At 38.4% G+C, this 27744-nt stretch overlaps 4 protein-coding genes across 4 annotated transcripts; 1 reads left to right on the top strand and 3 right to left on the bottom strand.

The window, feature by feature from the left end:
- The first annotated feature begins 4336 nt into the window (after window positions 1-4336).
- Window positions 4337-8982, top strand: gja4 (gap junction protein alpha 4). The gene is made up of 2 exons (XM_086062573.1): window positions 4337-4427; window positions 7231-8982. The coding sequence occupies exon 2, from the start codon at window positions 7240-7242 to the stop codon at window positions 8338-8340; it is 1101 nt and encodes a 366-aa protein (XP_085918699.1). The 5' UTR covers window positions 4337-4427; window positions 7231-7239; the 3' UTR covers window positions 8341-8982.
- A 5356-nt stretch (window positions 8983-14338) lies between these two features.
- Window positions 14339-15461, bottom strand: smim12 (small integral membrane protein 12). The gene is made up of 2 exons (XM_086063010.1): window positions 15375-15461; window positions 14339-14953 (listed from the first exon to the last, which is right to left on the bottom strand). Exon 2 carries the CDS (start codon window positions 14928-14930, stop codon window positions 14655-14657), a length of 276 nt encoding a protein of 91 aa, XP_085919136.1. The 5' UTR covers window positions 14931-14953; window positions 15375-15461; the 3' UTR covers window positions 14339-14654.
- A 173-nt stretch (window positions 15462-15634) lies between these two features.
- pef1 (penta-EF-hand domain containing 1) lies at window positions 15635-18100 on the bottom strand. The gene is made up of 5 exons (XM_086062939.1): window positions 18044-18100; window positions 17110-17368; window positions 16728-16883; window positions 16510-16653; window positions 15635-16425 (listed from the first exon to the last, which is right to left on the bottom strand). The coding sequence occupies exons 1-5, from the start codon at window positions 18062-18064 to the stop codon at window positions 16196-16198; spliced, it is 810 nt and encodes a 269-aa protein (XP_085919065.1). The 5' UTR covers window positions 18065-18100; the 3' UTR covers window positions 15635-16195.
- A 1783-nt stretch (window positions 18101-19883) lies between these two features.
- On the bottom strand, window positions 19884-24598 carry gjb9b (gap junction protein beta 9b). The gene is made up of 3 exons (XM_086062559.1): window positions 24528-24598; window positions 21679-22130; window positions 19884-20851 (listed from the first exon to the last, which is right to left on the bottom strand). The coding sequence occupies exons 2-3, from the start codon at window positions 22066-22068 to the stop codon at window positions 20384-20386; spliced, it is 858 nt and encodes a 285-aa protein (XP_085918685.1). The 5' UTR covers window positions 22069-22130; window positions 24528-24598; the 3' UTR covers window positions 19884-20383.
- Window positions 24599-27744: the final 3146 nt, after the last annotated feature.

Genomic DNA, 27744 nt, shown 5'->3' with positions numbered 1-27744 from the left:
GGTGTCCCTCCCCCTAACGAAACTGGCGAGGTAAGCTCTGATTGGACGTGGAGTCTAATTCAGTCATGTGCCCAACTGCGTTCACTCAAAAAAAAAAAGATATAAAGCCGTGCCGGAATGTCATGCATTTTTTTATCTTACAACAAACAAGGTTGTGGCATCCATCGCTCATGTTGCTGTGACACCTTTTACCAAAAACAAACGGCTGATAGCAGCAGTTCTGCTGCATTTACAAATATTGCAACAGTATATGCTTCACTTTGATTTCGATTTGACAATAACGCAATACATCCTAATATCACAAAGATGGAATCCTGAAGGAACAAGGGGGGGGGGGGGTGTACGTAGGAGCAATTTAAAAACAATGGCAATTTTAAAAGTGCAGTGTATAAAAGATTGGCAGTAGTTAATAATGCAAAAAGGAAACGTTTTCTGGACTAATCAAGTTCCAGATTGAAATGGTATTGCATATATATATATATATATATTAGGGGTGTGAATTGCCTAGTACGGCGATTCGATTCGTATCACGATTCGATACTGATTAATCCCGATACGAATCTATAAATTGATTATTGCGATTTTTTTTTGTGTAACTCAAATTTAGAAAATACTAATCAATAAACTTGTACATGTACACTGTAAGATTTGTATGAAAAGGTATTTATTTATCTGAAAATTCAGGCTTATAACTGAGCCACTGCATTTAACAGAAAAGGTTGCGGTCTGTTTCATGTTTGAACAGCACTGAAATAAAATATTAAGGCTTAATGTTCCATTAATATAACATTCTTCCATGCTTAACTCATTCACTGCCATTGACGGCTATAGACGTCAAAAATTCATTTGAACTATTTCTATTAATTTGACACTTTTTCCACTTTTGTTAATAAGAGTATGAAAACCTAATTTGTATTTATTTCTTGTACATTCAGAACAGATATAACATTTGTGATTAATCGTGAGTTAACTATTGAAGTCGTGTGATTAATTACAATTGAAAATTTAATTCGCCTTCAAAAAAAATTCAACTAATAGAAATAGTTCAAATGAGTTTTTGACGTCTATAGCCGTCAATGGCAGTGAATGAGTTAATGTGTAAATCCTAACCCTAAGTAAGATGTTTTGTTGAATATTCTCAAAAAATTGATGTTTAAAAATCGATTCGGTCGCATATCGAATCGATTCGAGAATTGCCATATATTGCCGAATCTATTTTTTCTAACACTCCTAATATATATAATTGATGTACATATTTATTTGTAGTTGTTTTTTGTAATCGTCCGAACTGTTTCCCTATCACAAGCTGAAACATGATCGACAGGTTGTGTTTTTGTCTCTCGGCAGTCGCGGCGTTTATTAATTTAGCGACGCAAGGCAGGACTGACTCAAAAATATCATTATTTATTCATGTGGAAAATCATAACTGCAAGCATGATTTGTTTGCCTCAGCATTTTCATTATTTTGCATCCAAACGTGAAACCAGTGGCTTTTACCAACCCTGTTTGTGCCACATATAACGAATCGGCTGTGGATCGCACTCTGCTTCGTCTGTCCTTCCTTCCTGTCCTCAGTCTCTCCTTTGGTCTCTTGAGGTCTCCCTGATTTGTTGGAATTTAGATGTTTCTGGGGTTGGTGAAGGACTCTGGTTGGTGGCCCGGTGGGTGGTGTCTGGTCGGTGCTGGATTTCACTTTCCTTTCTTTTCTTTGGTCCTTCCTCGGGTCTCCTGACGGCCTCGCGACTCTGGCTGGATTCTGAAGTGTTCGGTTTAGGTGAACGGTATGGGATTTTTTTTAGGTTTTAGGTGAACTAATGAATACGCACATACAAAATAAAAATTTATAAAAATAAAAAAAAATAATAATAAAAAAAAATTAAAAAAGAGAGAGCAATGATGATGACATGTCAAATCGGTAAAATTACCGAATGAAATGAGCTCTCCAGAAAAATAAAAAAAATAAAATAAAATATAACGAATCGGCATTTACCCACAATAAGATTTCACAAATCCAAACAAAACGTACTAACATTGTATCGATGATGTCATCATCTTGTTCACGCATGCACACAATGAATGTAAAAGAGCGATTGTGGGCCTGCTGGTGAGAGACTGGCTGAGCCGAACCAGCCAATTAGTTTAATTGCAAACTGCACACGCAGGGAGGAAGACTGCAAACATGAGGAAGCAGAACACATCCCCTGAATGCAAACACTTGTATTACACCGGCTGGCTGGCTTCCTTTCTCCGCTCGTCTGCAGTATGGAACGAGGCCAGAACGTAGCATGATCTGTCAAAGATGATTTACTTTCAATTGGATTTTGACAGCGCACCTTCCTTTCGCTGGCCTTCCCATCTCCATTTTGGGGCGCGGCCGTTGATTGGGTCGAACCTTGGGGAGACGACCTCTGACTAAACGCTTTGGTTTGACTGAGTGGTGTGGCCCGGGTGATGACAACATTTGGAGGTGTCACAGTCGTGCGTAAATATAATTAGGACTGTTTCTGCACATAATCATTCACAGTTTCAATGTTGTGGTTTAATGCTCAAAACGCTATGCAGTGTGCGGTTTTGTTTTTGTTTTGTTTTGTTTTTTCTCGGACAAAACTGATAAGAGAACATCTTGGCTTCCAGCAATGTTTTTACTGCCTGGTATATTCAGTTTGCATATTCAGCAGGAGCAAGACGAACACGCTTTTGCATTAGCTCGACTTCAAAACAAGCGCATATTGTACGGAATGCTGTTTTTTTTTGCACACAAAAAAAAAACCATGACAAAAAATGTTGAAATATGGCAAACTATTTCATTCGTTTATCTTCTGCACTGTGATGCAAAACAAGTCCAAATGGTGGAAATGCAATAGTTAGGGATGTTTTGATACTGATACCAGTTACGAGTACTCTTGAGTGGTCACCGATACCAATTCCAAGTATGGATACCACTAGTACCTTTTAATCCATTTATTTCATTCATTTTTAAAAGGAAAAAAAAAGACAATATAAAGCAAAATTGAAATACAAAGTAAAGCAAAAAAAATGAAAGGGGACAGAAAGAAGTCAAACTTATTTTTTATGCCCCTGATCAACTAAAAAAAAAAAAAATTGCAGTAATTGTGCTTTTATGCTTTAAAGAAAAAAAGACTGAGAAGATTTTGTTTTTACAATCCAGATTGTTGAAATACATAATTCTTTTTGTTCTATATTTCCCATTTTATAAATTTAGTTTGTATGTTCACTGGTAAAAATTTCATGATGGGCTTTATACATATTTTCAAGGCGATTAAATTTCATTAAGTTTTTACGTTTTTAGTTGTATAAATAATGGGCTCGTGTGGTCTTTGTATCCACAACCGCAAACAACACGAATAGCACGTTTCTGTAAAAGAAAAATGGATTCAGTGTAGGTCTTATTGATACATAAAAATAAAAAAAAGACAGATAATTTTAAAAAAGGACCTCAATATCCCAATAGAGTATTTTCCTTGAAATTGCATGAAATTAATGGCAATTTTCTATTTCTAGGATTTGATTGCACAAGAGCACTAATGATGAATTAAAATTACCCCCCCCCCAAAAAAAAAAAAAAAAATTAATACATTACATACATTTGAAATGCTTTTTTTGTATGACTAAAGTTGAAAAAAATGAAGAAAAGAATGTTGACAAAAGTGCTACTAAATCTATTCACACTCGAATTAGTTAAACATGTTAACTCTAACTATTTTATATAATCTTTTTTTATTTTCTTTTTTTTGGCATGGATTGTAGTTGGGTGTTTAATAGCGATTGGGTGGATTTTGTAGCGCTTGCGGGTATAAACTTTTAACAGGTCAATAAAAACCATTGCTGGAAAACAAACAAAATAAGTCATCCAGCATGCGTCGGCGTTGTTTTTAGGTGACTGGCGCCACCTGACGGCAGAATGGAAAATTACACCATTAATCTTGATGCGTAAATTCTTAAAGAGGGCAAACAAGTGAAGCGATTGTGTCGCTGGGTGGAGGATTTCTAAATGTGAGATTGAGATAATGAATTTAACGGAAAATTCAACTTTTTCATTCAAAAAAAAAAAACATGCATCATTTCCTCCTTTTCTTGTTCTGATTAAAATCTGAATTCATTGACATGTCTATTGAGCATGGCGTAAAAAAAGGCACCCAAAAATAAATAAAACACATCTTGTGTCGTTGCCCCCGAAATGAGGAGCGCAAATGAGGGTCACGTACTATAGCGTGGCCCCGTCCCATTTCCTGGACAGAGTTCCTGAGGGGAGGGCCGAAGTGAACTCGGAAGCATGGGAAAGTTCTCCTCACTTTATTTTTCCGATGACACGGAATCTTTTTAAAGAAGACGAATAGGATTCAGAGGAGCATTAAAAGGGAGGAGGGCAAGCTTGGGAGACTTGAGACCTTCCACGAGAGAGAAAGGTAAAAAACGGTCTTGAAATGGATTTCAATGGACGTCTTTTTGTAGAAATAATAATAATAATATTAATCAAACGCGTATGAATTTCTAAAAAAGAATAGCCTTATATACTAATTAATAAAAACTTTCTACCGTGTATAATTCACATATTTAGAAATGTTTGCATGTTTACAGTAACTATAAAGTTGCTATTGTTTACACCTCACTAAAATGTAATTTATTTGTACTTATTCAATACTTAGAGGAATGTTTGCATTCTAAATGAAATTGGCGATATTTCGTCATAAATATCCAGAATTCCACCCTGTGACTTGACTTTATTTTGCCCCCCGTCCTTTTCTAGCAGGGCTGAGCTAACAGTAAAACAAAAAAGTACTCTTAAGAAAGTGTCACAGCGGTACCCAAATTCGCTCCTCACAGGATGTTTATTCAGATGTATAGTATATATATGTGTGTGTGTGTGTGTGTGGCTTCCCGACAAACTACTGTCATTATCATTAAACACTTCCCATCTGCGATTCCTCTCAAGTCGCGACGCAATTATAGCAATCATTTTGTACCCAAATGAAGATTCACATTGCAGTGCTGATTTGCCCTCATTTCGATTAACTCATTCACTGCCATTGACGGCTATAGACGTCAAAAATTCATTTGAACTATTTCTATTAGTTTCACCCCCCCCTCCCCCCCACACACACACTTTTGTTAACAAGAGTATGAAAACCTAGAATTTTTTTTAATTGTACATTTAGAGCAGATATAAAGATTGTGATTAATTGTGAGTTAACTATTATTATTAAAAATTAGGGGTGTCAGACGATTACAATTTTTTTTTAATTAATTGCATGACTTCAATAATTAACTTACGATCAATCACAAATTTTATATCTGTTCTAAACGTACAATAAAAAAATTCTAGGTTTTTCTAATCTTGTTAACAAATGTGGAAAAAAAATGTAAATCTAACAGAAATTGTTCAAATGAATTCTTAACGTCTATAGCCGTCAATGGCAGTGAATGAGTTAATAGCACTGCTGGAAAAAAAAGCTTTTATATGAAAACTGTTAGATGCTTCCATTCATGATCGTCAACATTTAAGCGCGGTATACTTGTTTTTTTTTTGGGAGTGGAGGTTGTTTGGAAGACCATTGTAACAAGACTGAGCTCATGGAAGAAGCAATAGGGGGGCAATAGCCAACCCCACTTCTTAGTAAAAGTGCGGGGAGGGATACCACTTAGCAGAGACTTTAATAAACCTACATAATTGCGTACTTATGCATTAGATGTGTGCTCGTTAAAATGCCTGGTGCAGAAATCAAATACCAGTTAGGTGTTAAGTGTTGCTGTTTTCGCAGATGTGAAAGCGGTGGTGGCTCATTAGCGATGTTTATAATGATTGGAAGAGAGAAAGAAAAAAAAACATACTTGCAAGCAACTTTTGCTGTGTTGAACACAAAGAAATGACTATTGTTAAAAAAAGAAAGAAAAAAGATTCTGATAAAAGGGGCTTTGTTTTGGGGCTGATCTGGCTCATTTTAGCGCCTTATGAACATTCAGGAACGCATCAAGTTTGGATGAGACGAGGTATTTGGAAAATTTAGTTTCACCGTAATCTTCTCAGCAGATAACAAAAAAACGGTTTGAACCGGAAAATCTTGTTTTGTTTTTTTATTTAAAAGATGTGGTTGCATTGAATCCAACTCAATCTAATTGTTCCACATTTACAGTACAGACAAATTCATTTTAAATGACAACAAAAAGTACCGTCTCGGACCAAGCCATATCGAATCAGGAATTGAATCGTTCCACTTTCAAATTAAATCATCCTTGAATGGTTTTGCACCCACATATCGTAAAACTATTTTAACTCATTCACTGCCATAAATTAATTTTTTTTATATTATTAAAAATTAGGGGGAAGAGGCGATTATAATTTTTTTATTGTAATTAATCGCATGACTTCACTAGTTAACTCAAGATTAATCACAAATTTCATATATGTTCTAAATGTCCAATAAAAAAATTCTAAGTTATCATACTCTTGTTAACAAAAGTGGGGATTTTTTTTTTTAAACTAATACAAATAGTTAAAATGAATTTTCAACGGCAGTGAATGAATTTAAAAAAGAAAGAAAGAAAATATCAAAAATTCGGGGCGTCAGGCGATTAAAGTTTTTAATCGTAATTAATCGCATGACTTCACTAGTTAACTCGCTATTGATCACAAATATTATATCTGTTCTAAATGTACAATAAACATTTTTTTCATACTCTTGTTAACAAAATAGGGAAAAAATGTTAAATAGAAATAGTTAAGATGAATTTTTGACGTTTATAGCCGTCAATGGCAGTGAATGAGTTAAAGTGGAAGTCAACCTTTAACATTTCTTGACAATAATATGTTATATGTGACCTCACTATTCTAAGCATGACATTCTGATTAATATTACATTTTTTGGGTTATGAGGCAAAATCCAGCCGGACTCATCCATCTGAGGGGGCGGCCATTTTGTCGACTGAAGATGACATCAATGTTGCTCAACGCTCAAACAATGACCAATCACGGCTCACGTGTTTTCTGAAGCTGCGCTGTGATTGGTCGATAGCCAATAGCAAACGAGCACCATATTATGAATTATGAACAGTACAAGACATTTCTGCTGGAAAGCAATCAAATGTCAGGAAAAGCCTACTAGAACATCTGAACTTGATTTGGCCTTCATCAAAGGGATGTTAAGTGGTGGCAGGTGTTTTCTGACTCCCACGAAGTTTGAATGTGACTGGCCCTGGTCCTTGTCCTCACAGGGTCAGAGGATGTCCAGAGCTGACTGGTCCTTTCTGGAGCACCTGCTGGAGGAGGGCCAGGAGTATTCGACAGGCATCGGCCGCGTCTGGCTCACCGTTCTCTTCCTGTTCCGCATGCTGGTCCTCGGCACGGCCGTGGAGTCCGCCTGGGACGACGAGCAAGCGGACTTCATCTGCAACACGCGCCAGCCGGGCTGCACCGCCGTCTGCTACGACAAAGCCTTCCCTATCTCCCACTTCCGCTATTTCGTCCTCCAAGTTATCTTCGTCTCCACGCCGACCATCTTCTACTTTGGATACGTGGCGATGCGGTCGGGGAAGGAGGAGGTTGGAAAAGAGGAGGACCAGCGGGTGAAAGAAGGCGCAGCTGTCGCGGAAAGGGACAACAAAAATGTGGCGAAAAAGAAAGACCGGGGTGCTCAGAGAGGAAGCGCCCCTGAGAGGAGCCCACCGGAAGCGCCGAAACTGAAAGGCAAGCTGTTATGCGCCTACACGTTCAGCATCCTCATAAAAGTTCTCCTCGAGGTCGGCTTCATCCTGGGGCTGTGGTTCCTTTACGACGGCTTCCTGATCGGAGCAAAGTTCGAGTGCGTGGGCTTCCCCTGCCCTCACACGGTGGACTGCTTCGTCTCCCGACCCACCGAGAAGACCATCTTCACCATCTACACTCAGGCCATCGCCGCCATCTCCTTGCTGCTCAACCTCATCGAGCTCCTTCATCTGCTCCAGCTCGCAATTTCCCACCGGCTGAAGAAACGGTACCGCTCCCAGGGTCAAGTCTACCTAAAACGTTCTGAGCAGGTAGCGGCGGCGGCGGCAAGACCGGCGGCCAGACCGGAGGCCCCGGAGGCCCCGGAGGCCCGAGACGAAACACCAGAGTCCTACACCGGGAGCCCGAGCGAGGCCACGGGCTACACGAACCCATGTGAGAGTTTCGGCGATCTGGCCATAACGGTCAACTGGGAGCCGGCGGAGGCCGGGAGCGACGTGCTCCCGAGCTATACGAACTGCATGGAGGCTATGAGGACATCCCGTTCACCCAGGAACCACTACGGACAAAAAACAAAGGACAACCACAGGGCAGCTTCCAAACAGAAGCACTATGTCTGAGCGAGACACTTTTTGTTATGATTCTAACATGCTTGTTGTTTGCACATGACACTGGAGTAAATAAAAGAGGAGCTGAAACAACAGACAAGAGTTGCACTGTGAACCGAGTGCCTCGGAGGCGGCAACATGCTTCAAACAAACATTGGTCTGATAACAGATCTATTTTGAAGAACTGTTCCCCAAGGCAAGCAAAAACTTGACGGTCACGAGATGCTACATTAAATAGCTTGAATATGTGAAGAAGAAGGAAAAAAAACAGTTGAGGGCGCCGGATGTTATGGGAGCATTTAAGAGAATAGTATAACGGATAAAAATAAATACATTCCCTTGAGGTCCGCTTTGTCATCCCTGGAGTTCCTCTTAGCCCGTATGATGGAATGTTCCGGTCTAAGGTCTGCTCCCAAGAGGATAATGGCTTTGCAGATGCACACGTACTGTTCCCGTTTCACATTTGGTGACTTGGATTAGTGGGTCAGAGGCTCGATAACAGAATGGGACTTGTGAGGATTCCAATCGGCTCACGACAATGCAAAAATTGTACCAATAGTATTGTAAGCAATGGACTACTGACCAACCACCAGTTGGATTCTTGCAGAGGTGCCAAATCCAGGTCCAGAAAGTAAAAACCCTGCCACAGTTTGGCTTTACCCCAGGTGGCTAGCTAGCTAGCTCACATGGTGCTCGTTTACCTGCTAGCACCATGCCAAACTGTGGCAAGGTTTTTACTTTCTGGACCTGCTAGCTAGCAGGTAAACGAGCACCATGGGAGTTAGCTAGCAAGCTAGCTAGCACCTGAAGCTATAGCCAAACTGTGGCAAGGTTTTTACTTTCTGGACCTGCTAGCTAGCAGGTAAACGAGCACCATGCGAGCTAGTTAGGGAGCTAGCTAGCTAGCACCTGAAGCTATAGCCAAACTGCGGCAGGGTTTAGCTTTAGCCACAGGTGCGTCTACTCAACCAGCTCCCGGCGCTTGGATGCTTCAAATGGGTCTGACAGGAAAGGAAGGTGCCAAATCAATGAAATATGTATTTATATAAAATGTTTTGTTTATTTATTGGAAAATAAAGTTAGGATAAACCGTCACAAATGAATGATGTTGATTGGCTAACATTCCTCATGTCTCCCACTACCGCTGATCAGGGAGTCACGGCAATCATTTACTCAAAACTCACAAACACTGAATAAGACCCCAGGGTTACTACCCCTTTTCGAACCCAAATGTTTGGTCACATAAACGCAATCGAGTAAGCACCTGTGAACGAAACATTGGCTTGTGTTAGGCAAACGCTTTGTCCGCAAAGAATCTTGGTCACAGGAACTACTTATGTATGTGTGGCGGCCATCTTACGTTGCCAATCACTTAAGTGAGTGAAACTTGAATGCAATAATTTTTCTGCGGCATTTTCACTTTATTTTGTGTGTGTGTGTACTGTATATATACTCATATATATGTGTGTATATATCTGTGTGTCTGAAAGTAACAGAATTTGTTGAAATTTTAAGATATTTTTGCTTATTTTTAGTACGGCATTTTTTGCAGTGCAGGACTAATCCCGAATGTTTCAGAAACCGGAATTTTCACCTTAACTCGAATATTGACGGCACATAAACAACAACGTATTCAATTATATTGTAAAATGAAGGTGGTTGAGCACTTTTTTTTTTTTTTTTGCTAGCCCTGTTGAAAATCTCATTGTTAAAACTGTTTTCATGGCTAGTAATTGAGATAAAAACATTTCATTTTTTCACCAGCACTTGCTCCTCATTAAGTCGCAAGGTGAGATGACTTTAAGCGAAAGGTATGCCCTGGACTGGTTTGCCATAAAATTATAATTACGATTGTAGGCATTCAAGTTTCTTGTTTATTTGTTTTAAATGCTTTTATTTCACTGCAGTTGAATGGACACAATAATCGGAAAGACCGTCTTCAAAGAGGGAACTTTTATGATGTTCTGGCACCGTCAAAGATGAATTGGCAGATATTGTTCCGCGAAACAATCCAAACAACCTTCCAAAGTTGCCTGTTTCCAAGTCTATTCACTAAAACTTGGCTGGCATTCCCGCGCGGTCCGATTATCTCGGCGCAGGTGGGCGGGTGCACGCGTGCAGCCGTCCGCATTGGGCACCACCCTGTTATTGTTAACGTGGGTGTTTTCACTGAGCCAAACGGGGGAGGGAGTGTGGGGGGTGGGGGGCATTCAACAGATTGCAGGGGTCGACCTGTATTGTCGTCGGAGCTGCCGACCAAAAACCAGCTTGAGCTGGCGAGCGGGAAGATGAAGAGCCAACATTCTTTATTATTGCGATCGCCGCCGCTAATGCGAATAAGATGATGAGTCACCGCATGGGAAGTTGTGAGTGACGGGTCGTCCTTACGGTCCGACATCAACCCTTTTGGGATGGACCGCCATTGTAACTGCGCTTCCTGAGATTGTTGGAGTCATTGCTGATGCGTTTCCTCACTGTGTTGGCAAGCCACGTGTTGCTGATAACGTGAAGAAAGCCACAAATCTCGACAAAAAAAAAAACCTGAAGAAAAATCAGACTTCCTGATAGGACACGATTTGTCGTATGGCTGCAAATGCAAGACCCGTGCTGTGGTGTTCCCATAACTCATTCGCTGCCAATGACGGCTATAGACGTCAAAACATCGATTTTTTACTGGGCTGGCAGTGAATGAGTTTGTTGTTGTTTTTCCCGCCCAGCTCATTCGTGAAAGACGTTGCGTTGCCCATTGAAGAAAAAACAACAACCACATTGTTGACGTCAATTAATGAAGGCACAGAAACTAAATAGCAAGAAAATGAGCATACAATGTTATATAAGCAGGGATAACGAAAACTGGCTATGGCATCGGGGGGTGCCTGGGTTCAAATTGTTTTATTTGAACGTAATGATGTAACTGTCGTTCTTTGGTGTTTACTTGTTAACATGTATGCCAACTTTCTTTTGTTTCCTGGACTTTCATGCTGACAAACAGTCCATAACAATATCCAGTCCTCAATTTGGGCATTTTACACCTCAACAAAACAAAACTATGTCCAATCACTAAATTTAGATTCTGGACAGGAAGTGGGTCTGTATCTGTTTCCTCTTCCACTATTGTTTCCCCACTGGGACCGGTCCACTGAGGAACATTCACCCTGACAATGGGGGGGGGGGCTGCAGTGGGCATTGTTCGACGCTGCCCATCAAAAATCAAGAGGAGGACGATGGACTGCATTCTAACAACCAAATATTCTCTTTTACTAAGCTGTATACTGCAAAAAAAAAAGGAAGTGTGCATTGGATCAAGTACCTCAAATTAGTGTATGTGTACAAAAAGGACCGTTTCAGTTCTTATATGTAAACCTTATCGTGAGCATTTTTGATTTGGTTGCCATTCAGTAGGAACAATTTATTTCCAACTGCAAATTATTAGGGGTGTGCCCAAAAAATAGATTCTCATTTAGTACGATTCAGAATCGATTTTAAATGTCCCAAAATCTATTTTATTTAAATTATTTTATACTGTCTTGCCTTTGTCTGTGTGTGCCTTTATTTGGAGCGCTGTTCATGTTGTACCCGGTTTGGCCACTCAGGGGCAGTGGGGTTCCATGCGGTCTAATACAATATTATATTAATATTAATATTCCAATAAAAGTTTTTAATATTTTTCTCATTAGGACAAGAAACGTTCTCGTCCTAACGAGAAAACGTTCTCATTCGAACGAAAAAAAGTTTATTGTTCGAACAAACCAGTTTTAACAAGAAACTTTCTTGTTAGAACGAGAAAGTTTTCACGTTAGGATGAGAAAGCAACATGCGTGAATGGGAGACCCTAAAACTACATTTTACAATTACAACATAACTTGCGAGTAAAACATCAATGTCCTTTTCACACAGAAACACAAACTGAAATGCGAGAAAACTTTCTCGTTCTGACAAAAAAACGTCCTTGATTTAAAAGGAAACTTTCTCGTTCGGATAAGAACGTTTTTTTTGTTAAGATGAAAAACTGTTCTCCTCCTAATGAGAAACATTAGGTTTATTCCCGGTGTTTATTCCCAGCCTTTCATAGGTGTGTACCAGTCTATGTGAAAGTGTGTGTTTATGAAGGGATGCCAGTCCCATCAAGCAGACAACACTATTGTCTGCTCAGGATGTTGGACTGCACTGCTTTGAAAAAAATAAATAAAGAATCATCCAGCATCACCTATTATCTACGGAAGCGTATTGCATTCACTAGGGGAAAAAAACCAACTCCTGTTTTTCGGACTAATTTTTGGGGGGGAGCTTTGTTTTTTTTTTTGAGTATTTTTTTAAATTATCTGTTTTTCTGAATATTTTTTTCTTTTTTCTATGATTGTTTTCTGTCAAAAAAATATTCAGAAAAACAGGAGGAAAAATTACTCAGAAAAACAGAAAAATATTTATTTTATAAAACAGGGAATATTACTCAGAAAAACAATTCAGAAAAAACTGAGTAAAATATTATTTTTTTAAACAGAAAAAAATTACCAAAAAAACAGGAAAAAACTTCAATAAAACAGAAAAATTATTATTTTATGAAACAAAAAAACTGAAAATAAATAAATAAATGAATAAATAAAAAACTGGGGAAAAAATATTCAATAAAGCAGAAAATACTCAAAAAAACAAAGCCCCCCCAAAAAAAATTGTCAGAAAAACAGGACTTTTTTTTTTCAAAGTGAATGCAATACGCTTCCGTAATTGTCCACCATCATCCAGCAGGAACAATGGAACGCCCCCCAACATCCCCCTTCTACTTTCCCAGGAGCCTTGGACTTGAGTTCCCACAGTGCTGTCCAGTTTGGAGGAGTCGCCGCTCCATTGTTACCTGTCCTCTAATTGTTCCCCGAAGGACGCAGACGTACACACTCCCGCTTCCTCTCCATGCAGATTCAAGCTTCACATCCATCCTTTCTGAAAGTAAGAGTGGGCGAGCAAACCCGAGTCTCGTCGTCTTCCCCATGAATAACTTTCTGGTGCAATGCATGTGAAAAGGTCCCGGGGCTTGGAAGATAGGATATTATTATTCATAACAGGAAAGGCTTGCGAGAACAAAATCGTCATCCTCTGCAAGTTTTATTTTAAAGGCCTCCTGACATCCATTTATGACGGCAGTCGTTAAGGATTCCGAGTGAAGTGGTTCTTGGTTCGATGGAGGTTCGGCGCGTTAGTCTCGGGTGTTCGGCGGAGGTCAAAGCGCACAAGCGAGTCACATGACTTGTGATGACACACGTGCGATTTATTATTTGAATCCTTTCATACAAACTGTCGAGCAAAAAAAGAAAAGGTGAAAATAAACAAATTTTATATATGTTCTAAATGTACGATTAAAAAAAAGTCTAGGTTTTCATACTCTTATCAAAAGTAGATTTTTTTTTTAAACTAATAGAAATAGTTAAAATGATTTTGTTACGTTTATAACCGCCAATGGCAGTAAATGAGTTAAGGAGTTCCCAGACTTAAGCATGCCAAGAGTATGCAAAACAGTAACCAGAGCAAAGGATCGCTATTTTGAAGAATCCATAATATAAAACATGTTTTCAATTATTTCACCTTTTTTTTGTTTGTTAAATACACAACTCGACATCAGTTCACACATAGTTTTCATGCATGAAGTAAATGCATTGAATGAGAAAGTGTGTCCAAAAATATGGCCTGTACGATATGAATTGAAGGTATGGTGTTCCACAGGGTTCAATTCTGGGGCCTCTGCTGTTTTCATTTTATCTGCTGTCTGGGTTCCACTCTAAAAAAATAATAATAATAATAAACAGCAGTGGTTGTTTTAAAGTGCTCTATAGAGTTGAATTTAGTCTGCATCCAAACTTTTTGGGTACTAGTGCCATCAGCACTTGTACTTGTATCCAACATTCCTAATTTTACCCAATCAACACACATTTGGTAAAAGATAAAAAGATGAAGTTCTTCACTTGAATGCGTTCCACTCGAGATGAGGCCGCAGCCAGAACGATGACCTCCCAAGAGCTCCGAGTTCGACACTTAAAATCTTTATTCAAGCACCTTTCACGTGACACGCAGTGGGAAAGGCCCACTGTTCAAAGTGGACAACTTTCTATAATGAAAGTGTAGTTGTTGCACACAATAATACGACTAAGCAGCTTAATCTTCATCGTAGATCTCTCGTGCTGATGGTTGACTTCACAAACCTCATGATTCACACAAGAAGTGATTGTCTTTGGCGACACAATTGGAGAGAGAGAGAATGACAAAGAGCACAAATAGTGTGGACAAAAGATCGGGAAGTCCATTGTGACAAATAATGTTGTCTGTACTTGAAGACGTTAGCTCTTTTCAGGCCGGTTCCTGTTCAGAGCCGCTTTGGGCGTGAACTCCAGTTTCTCCTTGAGGCTGAGCACCTGCGTGCTGTCCATCCCGGCTTGCTCCAGCAGTTTCCTCTCCTCCCTCAGTTCAAAAATGCTCTTCTCCTCCTCGCGAGGTTTGGACGTCCCCTTGACGAACCACTCCAGGTGGTAGCCCACCGCTCCCACCACGAAGGCCACGGGGAAGGTGACGTACGGGGCGTAGGTCCGCATGGCCGTCCAGACTATAGGCCACATGGCTGCACGCGTAGTCGGGATCCCTAGGTGTGGGGAAAATACAAAGATTAAAAAGCATAATTGTCCTAATATTTGATGTTAAGTTTCCTTAGTTGACTTGAGAATTGGAACATTGTACCTGACAACATTCCTTCACAGGTGGCTCCCCCTTGTGTTTCAAAACAAATACATTCTTTCAACTAAAAAGGTGTTGTGTTTTGGTTTGGTTTGTCAAGTACATTTCAAGTATTTTGTTGACTTGGTGTTTCTTTTACCAGAGTACATTTAAAGATAAATACATCAGTGTAACAAATGCCCTTAAAACAGTATGTAGTGAGGTAAGCTTGCAAACACTCGTCAACGTTACACCGGATATTGCATTAGCACGCCACTCGAGTGACTACTATTGCTTATTTGATTATAAATGTTGTTTTACAAAACCATTAGTTATGTCATTTGACTCACCTTTAACGTTTCACGCTGGTGCCGCAGTGGGTCAACGTAACATGCGAGTGTGTGTGTTTACACTTCCGGATTGTCACTTGATTGGTCCAATAGTCTTCTTCGTTTTAACCTAGCAGTTGTAACACTGGTTTCGCTCGTCTTTAGGCCACCTAGTGGTTAGAATAATACACTGCCAAGGCGAGAACACGTTTCAAAAGGGAACCAAAACAATGCAAATTAAAGCGACAATGAGGGCACTAAAACACAACACAACACAAAAATAGTTTGGGAAGTGTATTTATTTTAGAAGGTTTGTTTAAGTACCTTGAAAGTGCAATTGTTTTTCATTACACAAACACACAAAAAAGTAATGGTAACATCAATATATAAACGACATAATGTTGGCACTTATTAGAACATAAACCTCTATGGAATGTTAAACAACAGACAGAGGTTGTGTTTGTTGGAAATCTGTTTTGATCAACATTTTTAGAATTGTAGGTGATCAGTGGTATGAAGGTACAAAAATACATTTTGCGGGTTGTGAGGGCCCCCTAAAGCCTACAATCACAAAATATTCGTAAGTGGTATGTCTTTTTGATCGATGTAAACAACTTTACTATCAATATATAAATCTTTCACTAATCTAAAATACTGCAGAGTTTAGTAGACGGTGTATGAGGGAAGGGTGGTTAGTAGTAGATTATTAAATACATGATTTGTTTTTCGAAAGTTACTACTTTCAGTCGGTAGGTTAGGTTTCATGTCACAGGATATACTGGCTGATATGTCAAATGCAGACCACCATCTGGGGGGGCCCCACCGCGGAGTTGGCAATACGCTCACATGAGCCTGGTGATGGCCCCCGAAATGAAGTCCTCATAATTGAGGCGGATGTTCCCCGTCATGCTGGTGTCTTTCTCCCTGAAGGCCTGCGTCATGCTTTGCAGCTGGGTGCACACCTGGATGAAGCGATCCAACTGCATGCCGGGGCGCCCGGAATGCACCATGAAGCGCCGCACCAACGACTCGGAAAACTGGGGACTCAGATGGTAGCCCATCTGTGCCAGGGCTAACGGGGTTAGAAAGATGAGATGAGATGAGATACATGTCTAGGGGGGTGGTGCAGCTTCTTAAGAGGTCTTAAGACGGTTACCGTGGTGGAGCTCTGTACCACTGATCGATCCCGAGTGGTCCCTGTCATATTGTTGAAAGAGTGCCCTCCACCTCTGCATGAATTCCCAGAGCGCTGAGAAGCCGAAAAGATCCATACGACTTGACCTTGTCTTGTCAAACATGTCTAAAAAAGGAAATTCAAGTATATTTTATATCAAGAAACAGTAGATAAGATTTTAATGTTGGCCAAGGACTCACTGATCATCATGAGGCAAGTCTCATCATTAAAAGTGGACCAGTTGGAGTTAACCAGCGCCTGCTTGAGCTCCTTCAGGTTGATGAAGCCGCTGTGGTCCGTGTCCACGCTCTGGAACCACTGGTACGCCTCGGGGTTGACACCAGGGGGGATGTTGCCTAAAAGACAAAACAAGGGCCAAGAAAGGGTTTGAAGAAGGATGTGTTGCACTTCAAGCAGTGCCCTGAAGGATTTAAACATAGGCCTTCAGCGCTCTGATCCTGCTGGGGGGGGTACAAAGTGAATCTGTCAGCGTGGCACTCATTTCACATCTATCATTTTACCACAGGTGACGTGAAAAGAGGAGTTATGAACAAAGGGCCGGCAAGAAGCTCCCGGCAGTACCTGAAGGGGGAGGATGGCGATAAGGTGCCCCATGAGGTTGTGCCCCATGAGGTTGTGCTCCATGAGGTTGTCCTCCATAACCCGCACCCCCTGGTCCGGGTCCGTACTGCCCCCCTTGACCTTGGCCATAGTAGCCTCTCGGTGGAACCGCTGCACCGCCGTACGGAGCTGAAGGTGCAGATGCATACGGAGCTGAAGGTGCAGATGCATATGGACCAGCGGCATTTGGAGCTGGATGTCCTGCTGCTCCTGGATAGCCCTACAACAGAGTGCATGACGTAATTCACGGGACTCATTCCACCAGTACAGAGTGCCAGCTTGTAAAAGAGAAAAGAAATGGACAATTCCGAGCTCGCGTCACAAGTCAAAACGGCGGTCTTAAAGCATTGCATTGGATTTTCGATCGTTGTGATTTGATTTGAGAGGATTATTTTAATTCCTGGTTTGTATGCTAGTCACAGGCAAAAGCAATACAATATGCCATTTGTTTTTACCCTGTATGGTGCGTTGTATTGCGGAAATGGTAGAAATGCCCAGATGTTGGGTCCATAAATAGAAAATAGATGGATTAATGACATTTATCCACTATTAATCCAATGCAGGGATTACATGATGCTGCGCCGAATGTATTGTATTTATTTATATAACAACATACGACATAATAAACATCATTATCAATATTCTGTTCATTTCCACTCATTCTACTTTTACAATAAAATAAAACGTGTCTACTGAGCGCAAGTCTTCGACCGTAGTTTGTCTGACGCGTAGCGAAACATTAATGTAGGTTACCACAACATGCTAACAAAGTACAACATTTAATGCAAATGAATCAATATGGAAGCAAGTAAAACGTTAAAGCATAAGAGTAAAAACGTGCTAGGTGAGACAACTTTTGTTTCACACGCAACAAAACAATAAAAATATACAGTACCTGTCCGTAGTTGTAACTCATGTTTTTTTTTTTTACTTCCTTTCACCAAAAGGTGGGTCTTGCTCTCTCTGAGAGGCACTGATTGGTTCATTATGTCTAAACTGCCCATCGTCCTAGATTTTGATTGGACAATCAAACCACCATCCTTCTCGATTTTGATTGGACAGTCAAAGTGGCAGCGTGATGACGACATTGTCATTCCAGCTGACTCATTTTTTCTCGTGATAGTCGATACTCATGCACAATGAAGTCTAACTTGATTTCTAACCAACTTTCATTCAGTTTTTTTTTGTATATATAAAGAGTTATTTTTCTTCATTATCTACTTGTGCAAGCCAAAAAGCTATCAAAGCACAGAAGTGACACTTGAAGCATTGCAAGTCTGGTTTATAATTCACTCAATAAATGTATACAGCATATAATTAGCTACAAATGATTATGTCATATTCTTACTTAAATAGCAATTACTTTGATTAAAGTTAAATGACCTTCCCCAGCAGAAAACAGTCTTAAGAAACAGAACAGATACATGCATGAGTCGTGGCAAACCTGTATACGTAATAATATTTTCTCATCGAACAGTAGGGGGCAGTAGATGTTGCTTGCTTGTTTTCTCCAACGACTCCGTTATTCTTACACTTTCCGGAAACAAATATTAAGCGTGCTTTATTTATTATTATTATCATTGATGACAGACTGGCAATGGTTTTAAATTCGTGAGGAGGAAAACAAGAATTATTTTTTTTATTAGTCCCACAATGGCTAAATTGGCAAAAAAAGCATGATTTTTCCAACTAATTTTCACATAGTTTCTTCTTTTCCTCAATTAAAAAACTCATTCAATGAATGAAAAATTGTGGAATGTAGAGGAGAAAAGCAAAAATCATATTTTTTTTGCTTTTAGTTTTAAATTTCGAGGGAAAAAACAACAACTTTTGCTGCAGTTTAAATTTTGAAATGTTCCAGTAAAACTTGTTTAAATCCATTTAAAAACACACCCACCTGGCAAATGGCGTGAAAATTAAACTGTTAGAAGTTAACTTGTGTTTCCAAATGTAATAGCAAGAACTCTACTCATCGCAATTAATCACGTGTTTCTACTTGCACGTCCTTGACATTATAAAAAAACGTTTTGTTTGTTTTTCTTGCTTATCATCTTTCTTGTTGAACAGTGTCGAATTAATTGAATCATAATGAACTCATTCACTGCCATTGACGGCTATAGACGTCAAAAATTCATTTGAACTATTTCTATTAGTTTAACATTTTTTCCACTTTTGTTAACAAGAGAATGGAAACCTAAAATTATTTTTATTGTACATTTAAAACAGATAAACAATTTGTGATTAATCCTGAGTTAACTAGTGAAGTCATGCGATTAATTACGATTAAACATTTTTAATAATCTTTTTCTTTTCTTTTTTATATCGCGTCAGGCGATTACATTTTTTAATTGTAATTAATTGCATGACTTCAATAGTTAATTCATGATTAATCACACATTTTATATCTGCTCTAAATGTACAATATTTTTTCTAGGTTTTCTTACTCTTGTTAACAAAAGTGGAAAACAGTTTTAAACTTATAGAAATAGTTCAAATGAATTTTTGACGTCTACGAGTTAAAAGCTTTTGAAAACAATAGCAATCATGAACCTCACTGCACGTCACTGAATTCCCTTTTCGCCGAGCCGATCCCTTTCAGTGAAAAGGTAAACAAGCTCCCTGGGAAGTGCCTGCGGCTAAAGCCAAACTGTGGCAGGACTTTTACTTCCTGGACTTTTACTTCCTGATTTGACACCTGTGTACGTTTTCAACAGAATCAACAATCACACAAAGGCTGTCGTGCCCACACGGACCTTTATTTGAGGGAGATTTTCCAGATGAGGTGAAAATGAAACTACGGGGGGGTTTTTTCCTGACCCCCCTGTAACCATGCCGGGCGGAGTGTCTTTGAGCAAGATCCTGAGCCTCCAAAGTGCTTTGAGTGCCACAAAGGTGGAAAAGCGCTACAATTGACAGTTTAGCTTACAAGAAGGTTAACACAAAGCAAATTTTTTTTTTTTTAAATATACATTTCTAGAGCTTCTTTGCTAAATACAAAATAGTACAAACATCAGAGTCATGTAGACAAACAATAAGGAATAAAAAGTGAAAAGAAAGCACTGACTTATGTTTGACACACTTTCGTTTGAGATTGACATTGACGGTGCAGCATATATGTACTTAGATGCACAGATCATGCCTTCAAGCACAAAGTCATTCATTTACAAGTCATCATTGAATCGATGAATGTCTATACACTTTTCAACAGCTGCCGTCAACAGAGGTTCAGAGCTCCTTAAATGTTCTCCGCCTTGCCATTTTCACGTTGTGAATCATTTCTCGGTCCTTTTTTTACTTCCTCAACTTGCATGTTATTGAGGTTTTGAATCGAGGCGGTGGGATCCATTCGGATGGAAGTTTTGGACCTGAACTCTGACCTGGGCGCCGTCAGCGATGTCATTTCATGATTGCCGGCAAATTCCCTCCATATCTTTTCGTTCTTCTTTCTTTTGTGTTTGAGGACGCGCTTGCAGATGAAGTAAATCATCTCACAAATGCACATCAAAATGCAGACCAGTGAGGAGACCACCATGAAGAGGGTGAAGATTTTTTTCTCGGTGGGTCGGGAAATGAAGCAGTCCACCGTGTTGGGGCAGGGTTCCAGGGAACATTTGGAAATCCGGGGCATGTCGAAGCCGTCATAAATATAGTGGAGGATGTACAGGAAGCCGGCATCAAAGATGGTCTTTAAAATCAAGCTGACCTAATTGAAAACAAGGATCAGAACATCAGAATTAGTACTAAGTATGGAGGACCAAAACTGCCAAAAAAAAGAAAGAAAAAAAAGAATGAATAAATAAATAAAAACTGATATAAAGTATAATTCCAAAATGAAATACAAAAAAATAATATAAATGGAAACAAAAACAACAAAATATATATATCCATAAATACATTAATAAAAGCAAAAATAAATGCAAAGATAAAAAATGAGATTAAAAAATTTAAATAAATATTAAGATACATGTGGAAATAAATACAAAAATAAATATATACTATGGAGGACCAAAAGTGCCCAAACTACAAAATAAAAAAATGAATAAATATATGGATAAAGTGAAAATAAAAACAGATTTAAAAAATACATTTCGAAAAATTAGATACAAAAAATACAAATGGAAATAAAAACAACAACTTATATATATATATAAATAAATAAGAGCAAAAATAAATAAAAAATGAGATAATAAAAAATAAATATAAAGGTAAATGTGGAAAAAATATATATAAATATAATTAGATATAAATTAATAAATAACAAAAAATACATTTATTTCCACATTTACTTTTTGTATTAATTTTTATATGTTAAATCTGTTTAAAAAAAAATATATATATATATATATTTGTGCTTTTCTTTATTTTTTTAATGGAAATATTTGGTTTTATTTCCATTTATATTAATTTTTTGTATTAAATTTTTGAATGATATTTTTTGTATTCGTTTTTATTTGGACTTTTATCTATTTATTTATTCATTCATTTATTTATTTGTACATTCAATGGACCCTTCGCATCGGCCATCCTTACCAAGTAGGTCCACCACAGACCTCCACGTTTCTTCCCAGGGTTGGCGTATCGATGGGTCCCCTTGTGCAAGGTGGTGTACTCCAGGTCTCTCTTCTCGCGATATTTGACGTGACATGTCACCATCAAGGACGGACACGTGACGAAGATGAGCTGAAGGGCCCACAGGCGGATGTGAGAGATGGGGAAGACCGAGTCGTAGCAAACGGTGGTGCAGCCGGGCTGGGCCGTGTTGCAGATAAAGTCCTTGCTCTCGTCCCCCCACACTCGCTGAGCCGCCACCACGTACACCATCAAACGGAAGACGAAAACCACAGAGAGCCAGACACGGCCGAACGCCGTGGAGTATTTGTTGACCCCGCTCAGGAGGACTTCCAATGCCGACCAGTTCATGGCGATTGCCTTGGTCGGCAGACGTTAGATGAATGAATGAATGGCCTTCTTGACAGGATAAGCTTGAGTTGAGAAAACAGAAGAGAATCTTGATCTAACGTAGCATTGGCAAGCTCAAACTTCAGCTTCATTTGTTCCTGGATTATGCAATGGTTTTTAGATTGAGTCACAGTCATAATGGCCTTAATTGATCATAACTTGATGGGCTCGTTCTTCCGTCAACATGTTTTGGCTGTCACACCAATCAAAAATATGTCTGAATTGTCGATTAAAACAGGTAGCATCGCAATTAACTCATTCGCTGCCATTGACGGCTATAGACGTCAAAAATCCATTTGAACTATTTCTATTTAACATTTTTTTCCCACTTTTGTTAACAAGAGTTTGAAAACCTCGATTTAGTTTTATTATTATATTAGAACAGATATAACAATTGGGATTAATCGTGAGTTAACTAGTGAAGTCATGCAATTAATTATGATTAAAAATTTTAATCGCCTGATGCCCCTAATTTATGAAATGTTTTTAATAATCTTTATTTTTTTTAAAACCAAAGATAATTTTTTTAAATTTGTAAATCGTAATTAATCACATGACTTCACTAGTTAACTCACGATAAGTCACACATTTTAAATGTGTTCTAATACAATAAAAAAAATTCAAACTTTTTCAAACTCTTGTTAACAAAAGTGGGAACATTTTTTTTACTAATAAAAATAGTTCAAATAAAATGTTGACTGCTATAGCCGTCAATGGCAGTGAATGAGTTTAAAGGAGCTTCATTGGCAACAACCATTCAGACAGACTTTATTATGGAAAATAATTACATGTGGTTGGACAATAAAATAAACAAATAATCAAGAAAAAAGGCGTAAATCATGTTTTTTTGGTGCAAAAAATATTGGGTTAAGTCAAGATTTCAAGGCAATAAATTTTGATAAAATTTTAAGTTGGCCGATTCAGCTAAATGCTGTTGTGAAAGATCGCTTGTCCTTTTTATGGAACACCAACATAAAGGTAGAAGTGAAACCAACTTGCTTGTTTGCTTTGTTGATCAAACGAACATAACTTTCCATGTTTCCAGCTTTGCCAAGAGTCCTTGTCTCAACTTTTCTGTCATACAAGATACTTTGGTACCATTCCAATTTTGTGGCACATTTCAATCTGAGAGAAAAACCAGATGATGTCTACGGTTTAATGCGTTATAAAACAAAGTTACGCATGATTTGCATTGCATTTGCATAGAAGCTGTCTTTTTTTTTTTAGTGTGCTTATATTTATTAACTTCAAATATGGTTTTGGCTGAAATAGAAAGTAAAAATTGGGACGAGGGAAATTCCAAGGCAGGATCCCATGTAATCTATGACTCAAAATAAAATGTCATCAATTACTGGAAATAACTATGTCAACATTTATGTCATGTTTGGGGTTCTGTTTGATTTTGTCACGTTTCTTTAAATTTCTGTCATCTGATCCGTTGGGTTCTGTTTGTTAAGTGTAATCCTGCCCTTCCTCGTGTCAACCAATCAGTGCCCTCAGCCACTTGTGTCTTGCCCCAGGTGTGTCTTGTTTTGTCATTAGTGTGTGTATATTTAGTCTCCTGACTTCCCTCTGTCTGCGTCGATTCATTGTTGTTTTCATCGAGTTATGATGCCAGTTTTTTTTTTTTTTTTTTTTTTGGCCTTGTTGTCCGCTTCACATCTTGTATCGTTTGCCATTTGGAGTTGGCTTTTGTTTCGTTTAATTCAATTCCTTTTCTGTCTTTTTTTACGTATTCCCCGCATTTGGGTCCGCAACCACAACTACACCCTAACAATTTCCTTTTCACTAACTTGATCATGTAATAAGTTCATTCGCAACACAGAAAACAGCTGAGGAGGAAAATTCGAATGTTATTTTTGATTTTTAAAAGCCTTACGTGCTATTATGTAAAATGAGCGCACACACCACATTTATTCTTCAGTGACCTGCCATACTGGTCCGGCAAGTTGATTTTCTATTACCAAGATCATGTTGCCATAGACTAAACACAGGTGTGGCGGTCTCTCGTGTGCTTTGCCAGACTTTTTTTTTTCCTGAATGGCTAGAGCATGCACATGACTGAAATAAAATATGCAAAAAATTTGATAATTTAAAAAAAATCATGTATCGAGTAATTTTTTCTTTTTTAATTTATTTTTATTATTTAAGTCATTTTTTAGAGTGAGACAGAATTCTCTGAATTGGAGTCTTAGCCTCCTTTAAAAAAAAAAAAAAGAATTTGCATGCATAATGTCAAAAAGTACCTGACGATTACATTCCATACATCTTCTCATGATAACATCTCATTCTAAACATGGTGTAAAGTTGTTTCAACTGACTGTACATACAAGAAAGAGACATTGTAAATTCCTGTCGGCATCAAGGAACTCTAAATACTGTATAAAGGCTGTATTGCACAGTGTTAACATCGCCCTTACCTTACTTGACGGGGAAGCCTTGCAAATAAGAAGTTCAGGCTTCAGGTTGCTATTAAAGGCGACACTCCATGATGATGTGATGGGCGGAGCTTCCATCTACGAGCGAACTTATTTTACTCACAAGGACTATGCATGCTTGTGTTTATAGTAAAACATTTTTTTATATATTTTTGATTCTGTGCCGGACACCGTTTTCATTATTTTAATTTGTATTTTATATACAACACAATTACAAAAATAATGTGGCATGCTGCTTGGAGTGCTTTTTTTTGAGTGATACATTGCAACAAATGGGGTTTTAGGCATAACAACAAAACTCCACTTAATCATGTGACTTTACAGAGGAAATAATCAGAGCAATTATTTTGGTCTGAATTACTGTGTTTGACAAAAGCAAACCATTTTATTTGGGTAGTAAAGCTTTTATGTTGAATTGCATACATCCATTTTGTTTAGCGCAATAACACTGGAAAAGAAATGTGAAGAAATAAAAATGCATTTGACCATAAATGCCGCTGCGGAAAGTATGCTACAAAGTTTATTATTATAAACTGAGAGGACGGTCAGTTTATCCCTAAGAAGTCATAAAAAAAAAATCTTTACTCAAAGGCATACCACTTTATCACATACAATAAAAGTTAGGAGTTATACTTGAACTGCATTGGAAAATGTGCTATCCTCACCATGTTCATACTTGATTTGCATGAATTTGTCGCATGGGAGAAGATGTAAACCATGCAAAGTCCATGCGAAGTTGCCTTGTTTGCATGCCTTCAAAATTTGTCAAGCATTCTCAATAGTGCCAACCTTGTGTTGCTTTTGTTTTTGTTCCTTTGTGGTACCGATTAAATCAGACTCACACCCTCTGCAGCAGCAAGTCAATTGCAGATAAAGTCAGAAAATAGGACATGCTTGTACTTGCATGATAAGAGGAGTCACAAAGCAAGATTTTCCACATTGCTGCTGTGTTTAATTGCTGTGTAATGTTTTATAGGATTTTTTTGCACTTGAAAGTCACAAGAAATTCATCCGCACAAAGTTATACCAATCAAAGGCCTCTAGAGGCTGCTAATGTTCCATTGTTGGCCATTATATATTTCACAGCAAAAAGAAAAGAACTACCCAGACCAGAAAAAAAAAAAAAAAAAAAGCAGCCGGATCATCCACAGATTCAAGACTTTAAATTTGGCTAAAAATAGACTCAGTCACGACTTTAAAAAAAAAGAAGAAGAAAGAACCGATTTAACAACCGCTCTATCTTTTGATGCTACCCATATAAATAAATCTTAAACATAACGCCATTGATCCAAATAGCTTGTCGTGTTTCCTGTCCTAATATTAAGCGTGAGGCATAACAGGCAAGCCGCACACATAAGTCTCCTTCATTCTGCTTGCAGAAAAAAAAAAAATAGGCAGTAAATAAAAGGTTGAAAATCCCGTCCATGCAGTCTACATACAGGGAAAGAACCCAAAGATGGCAGGACCAGTGAAACAATGGCAACTGTCTGATTGTCAAACAAGTATTGAGCATTAAAGGTATACATCGTAAACTCGGTATAGTACATTTGACTCTAAACTGAGTCTATTTGGTCCCGCTCTAAATAGAGTAAATTTGACATTTGGAAAAGAGGAAAATAAAAAGAAGAGGAAAAAAAAGATTCACTCAAGGGTGCCTCTCGAAATGGAGTAAAAAGTTATCCTTGGGAGAGAGTAAATTTAAAAGAAAAAAGAAAAAAAGAAAAAAAGATTCACTCAAAGTTCCCACTCTAAATATAATAAAATTTACACTTGGAAGAGAGTAAACTTAAAAAAAACAAAACAAAAAAAAAAAGATTCACTCAAAGTTCCTACTCTAAATAGAGTACCATTTACACTTGGAAGAGTAAAATGAATAAGTAAATAAAAAATAAATAAAATAAATAAATGTGCTTGGGGGACTGCCGTTCTACCACCTGAGCGTATGCCACTCCTACTGTTTACTTACTTATATCCAAGAGGAAAAAACAATGTTTCTGGTCTCTTGGAATTATGAAGATACCAGCTGACATGAGTGATATACTAACACACAGCAGGACCTGTGTGGCCCAGGGCTGTCTCCTAACCTGAAGTTGTGGGTTTGTTCCTCAACCCTTGAGTGACTTTTTTAATTTGATTTTTTTTCCCTGTTTTTTCCAAGTGTAAATTTGACTAAATTTAGCATGTGACCAAATAGACTCAGTTTAGAGTCAAATTTACTCAATATAGTTAATGTCAGACACATTTAGGAGGCAAAGCTTTGCTGAGAGCTTTTGGTAGTTACATTCTACTGCCGTGATGAAATTGGATGGACCCGAATGCTAATACAGTATTACAAGGAATTTTATTTATGGCTTATGGTACGTCAAGATGTCTTAAATGAACGCAATTTTGCATGGTAAACCGTGTTTTGTATTTGTGAGCTCTCATGCCAAATATCTACACAACAGCATGACCTTCTAATTTCTTTCTCCTCCCCTGCCTTCCTCACCATCGCTCAATGTTCCGATTGCACCAGTCACCCCAATCCTGGACACCGGCACCGCTACTGTCACCCTCATCAGAGGTGGTGACATGGAGCGAGCCACTTTCTGCGCTGTGTTGTGACAAAGTCCCATCTTCACCGCCACTTTGGATGATGTCTGCGTGTCCCTCCTTGAGAAGGTCACGGCCTCCTCTCGGCCTTTGTCTTGATTCCAGTTGTCAAACGATTTATAGTGATGATTATTTGTCCGAATCAATTGTGCAGCCACCTTTGAATGTTTGTATCAGTCTGTAATTTAATTAGGGGTGTCAAATTTTATATCTGTTCTAAATGTACAATCAAATATTTTTTATAGAAATATGGCTGCATATTTTAGTCATTGATACAGTAATTTAAAAATTAAGAAAGATGTACTGTACTGTAAAAAAACAAGTGTGATATTGATTTGTGTTGAGGTCATCTTTCTGCCACTAGATGGCATAATTGCATTTGTAAGATGTTGGTGACAGCTCAGTGCATTTTCTTTTCATATTAAGAGCTATCTAATCTTTAACATGAAGTAACTTTGTGAAATTCTGCACATTTATAAAATTGTAAAATACAACTTCAGCCCATTCTCCACAAATATATGCATTATTAAATGTATTACTGCAAAATTTTGACACGGACGTGACTGCTGCATTGCGACTGGAATTCCCCCAGTACAAGTTTTCTAAT

This window comes from Leptonotus elevatus, chromosome 19, assembly GCF_054856555.1.
Source record: "Leptonotus elevatus isolate MCC_2025b chromosome 19, RoL_Lele_1.0, whole genome shotgun sequence".
NCBI classification, from domain to species: Eukaryota; Metazoa; Chordata; class Actinopteri; order Syngnathiformes; family Syngnathidae; genus Leptonotus; species Leptonotus elevatus.
Note: the sequence above shows the minus strand (reverse complement) of the source record. Positions and strands in the feature narration are given on the sequence as shown.